At 31.3% G+C, this 4,139-nt stretch overlaps 1 protein-coding gene across 1 annotated transcript; it reads left to right on the top strand.

The window, feature by feature from the left end:
- Positions 1–1,652: 1,652 nt before the first annotated feature.
- On the top strand, positions 1,653–3,159 carry LOC110817701 (protein BIG GRAIN 1-like B). Its single transcript, XM_022046344.2, has one exon. It carries the CDS (start codon positions 1,868–1,870, stop codon positions 3,005–3,007), a length of 1,140 nt encoding a protein of 379 aa, XP_021902036.1. The 5' UTR covers positions 1,653–1,867; the 3' UTR covers positions 3,008–3,159.
- Positions 3,160–4,139: the final 980 nt, after the last annotated feature.

The following is a 4,139-nucleotide window of genomic DNA, read 5'->3' as shown; positions in this document are numbered from 1 at the left end:
AAATTTATACTTAATTGCATTTTGTTCATTTCTCAATTCTTATTTTAATTCTTAGTTAATTCGTATTTCTAATTCTTAGATTAGTTTTAACGAGGATAATATATAACATAATTTGCAATGTCCCAAGTTGAACGATTTGGTGGTGGGGTTTCAAATATATATATATATATATATATATATATTGTTTGAAATTTATATCTCATTTTAAAATGAGGAATTGAATTGTCGCAATCAAGAAATTCAACGTGGAATGTGGTCACCCTATACACTATAAGTTATACTTTATGTATTCTATGTTAAGGGCTAATATAAAAATTTTAAGCAAAAATCATGAATATGAATTATAGATTATTGGGCTTAGCCCATTTTACTATTCCTAAAATCCAACAATACATTATAACTTCTAACCTTTTAAAAGATCAAATAATTTTTTTTTTTTCCAAAGTTGTTTCCTCTTATATACTTTCAGAATTTATAATCAATTAAAAATTAATAACATTATCACATTCACATTGTATATTTATATTTAAATATTTAAATTGATAACTATCACATTAAATAAATAAATTATTATTATTTATATTATTATATTAGTTTGTCTTAATATATTTATTTAAAAATTATTTTCATATTTAAAGTATTCATAATAGATAATTTATTAATATATATATATATATGTATATCCATAACTCACTTTTACCCTCCTAAATATCTCCCAAACGCTTGGTGAAAAATTTGGTTAGTATTTATTACTTTTTGAAGAGTAAAGAATTGGGGAAAAATCCTTCTCTTGTCTTATCTGCCCTGTAAAAAGCTACTCCTTTCACAATTAGCTCCCAACATACCTATATATTCATTATCACAATAACATTAGGTATGAAATTATTTATTAATATGAACAGAAAATATCAAATATTAAAATTTTTTTTACCTATTATTATTATTATTTTTTTAAAATAATTTGAAAATATAGAATAAATTTTGATATCTTCTTTTCATTAATTTATACAAATTTTTTCTTAAACACTAGTGAATAGTTAATGTAACGAATTTGTTCATGATAACTTATAATTTTAAAATCAAAATTTTAAAAGTAAATTTCACTAAATGTATATAAAAAAATATATTTTTTATATTTATTTTTATTAAATACTAAATAATTTTGATAAAATAATTTTACCGAATAACTATTTTAACATAACTCACAACAAAAATTACAGTTGTTCTAAATATTCAATAAAGAAGAAAGGTTTTTTTTACTTTGGAAAAATATTTCTTCATGGATAATTATTTTTTGTAATATTAAACATAATTATAAATATATTTAAAATGTAATATAATTATTAAATAATTATAATATATATTTTAATACAACTAATATATATGAATTAACCATATATATATATACATAATTTTTAGTAGGTCACTTCCCTATTACGAGCTTTACCTCCACGCGCCATTTGCCCCTCAAAACAGATACCTCTCTCTCTCTCTGGTTGTCTTCCCTATTTTTTCCATTTACTAGAAAGCAAAAGCGTGTGATTTTGGGTCTCTTGTACTGCTTTGTTAGTCTATATATTTATTTACTCTCAACTTCCTACACACACATATACATAAATATGTACATATGCATGTACAGATACCCAGAACCAGTACTGTCCAGTTCAGTTTTTGAGTTCACTTGTCTCTCTTTTCTATTTCTTTCACATGGACGTGAATGATCCAGTTGCACTCTAATTTGCAGCTTTTGGCATTCTCTCAGCAGACATTCTTCAAACTTTAAACAATAAACTAACTCCTTCTCTTTCAACTCATCTCTTTATAAACCCTTCTCCTTCTCCTCTGTCTTAATCTTAATCTTTATAAGATGCATAGAAGAAGAACCCCTTCTTTCTCTTCTTCTCTTCTTGATTCTATTTATCGTTCAATCGATCACTCCAACACTTCCCAATCACACTTTGGATACTACAGCCCAACTAAATCATCCGCCATGTTTAACAACCACCAAGATCCTGACTATGATTCTCGCCTCCACCAGGATCTTCGTCGAGCTATTATGATCGAGCAATGGGTCGAGAAGCACAACGACTATGGCGTCTCTGCTCACCTCAACTGTTCTTCTAGCTCCTCCGATTCCAGCTCCGGAGGAATATTTTCGTCTTCCGAGGCAGAGTCTTGTCATAAAACCAAGTCAAGATCAAGATGTTCCAGACAGGGAAGATCAGATAAGTGCATGCAGCGGATTACTGATAACCAGAAGCAGCAGCAAAAGCAGCCAATGCGTGAATCTGGAAATGGTGGTTTTACCAAGACGAAGCTCAAAGCCCTGAAAATTTACGGAGAGTTAAAGAAAGTGAAGCAACCAATTTCACCTGGTGGCCGCATAACCAGTTTCCTCAACTCAATTTTCAATTCTAACGCCAAGAAAGTCAAGCTCTGTTCTGTTGGTGCCATGGAGGATGTGGGTTTTGAGCGCAAATCAAAATCTACTTGCTCCTCGGCTACTTCGTTTTCTAGGTCTTGTTTAAGCAAATCATCTTCTTCGTCAACGAGAGGTAAGCACGGTAAGAGTAGCAATGGCGAGACGAGGAGGTCTGTTAGATTTCATCCTGTTAGCGTCATTGTGGATGAAGATTGTAGACCCTGTGGCCATAAATCCATCTATGAAAACGATCCAAGCTTAATGCCAACTCCAACGGTTCACAAGACATTGAAAGAGGAGCTCAAGGCTTATGCCATGGAAAAAGAAGCAGGAGTTGACAGAGTAGCTCGGGATTATCTGAGGAAGTATCAGAAAAAGCAAGAATTTTCTTTGAGGAGTCAAGTTGAACATCACGAGAATGAAGAAGATGAAGATGGAGGTGAGGATGCATTAAGTTATTCAAGCTCAGATCTATTTGAACTTGATCACCTTATTGGGATTGGAAGGTACAGAGAGGAATTGCCAGTTTATGAAACTACCAATCTAAAAACTAACCAAGCCATTGCTAATGGTTTGATTTTGTAGCTCATTTTTTCTTTTATGTTAATGGTTCTGGTGGTTCAAATTTTTTGTTTTTCTCTTTGTATATTACTACCTTTTTCTTCACTTCCTGGAATGACCCAGTTGGTTAAAAATTAAAATTGTAAGAATTAAAGGGTGCCAAAGTGAAAATTCAACATTTTGATACAAACACATGAAAGGCTAAAGCTGATAATGAAAAAGAAAATTTTTGAAAAGGGAAAGGAGCAAAGGATGAACAAAGAGAAAAAAGGAAAATCTTGCCTCCATTAGAAGAGGAGAGAGTGAACACTGCTAGGCCTTTTACCAGCTTAGCACATGGCCTCAACATCACAAATAAATAACAATTAACACATACTTTTTCTTCCCAGAAAATTAAAAATTATTATTTAACAAAGGAAAAAAGGAGTTTCCTGCTCATTCACACCAGAGAGAGAGAAAAAGAAAAGGCTACTCTTTCTTGTAATCCTCATAATTTCTACAGATAATTTACTGGCATATGTTTATTGTTGTGCTTGAATTTTGGATATATATGTGTGTGTGTGTGTGTGTATATATATATATGAACAGTGTAGAGAATGATAAGGAAGAATGCCTGTAATTGCCAATCATTGATCACTTCAAATATTCCATCTGTCCATCCCTGTACTATGCATGAGTTGAATTGAATAGAATCTGTGGGTTTAACATTAGGAAAAAAATCAAAGTAATCCTTGATTAAGTTACTTTTTCATTAAGTAATTTAAAACTTGCTTTTGTTAACCCAAATAAGGATAAGAAGAAGAAGAAGAAGAAGAAGAAGATATGGTGAATATTATGGAGAACAAATAATGTTAAAGAGAGTGAGGACAAGTAGGGACGGGTGAGGAATCTCAAAGTCAAAATCCAGCAAGATCAGACATTTTGCTCAAAATCCAAAACCAACTTTTGCACCAAACCAGAAATTCAAAAGCTTCTGAATCAAAATGTATATGTATGTGTGTGTGTGTATATATATTATACGGCGGATGATGATCATGGGGTATACCAGTCACTGGCCACCATAGTTGACTTAAACAACCATCTTCTCAATTACCCTCCTTTCAATAGACAATATGAAGGAAAAAGTTAAAAAAAAAAAAAAGCACACCATCAATAA

Source organism: Carica papaya, chromosome 7 (assembly GCF_054855325.1).
Source record: "Carica papaya isolate Zhongbai chromosome 7, ASM5485532v1, whole genome shotgun sequence".
Lineage (NCBI taxonomy): Eukaryota > Viridiplantae > Streptophyta > Magnoliopsida > Brassicales > Caricaceae > Carica > Carica papaya.
The sequence above is the reverse complement of the archived record's forward strand: the minus strand, read 5'-3'. Positions and strand labels throughout refer to the sequence as shown.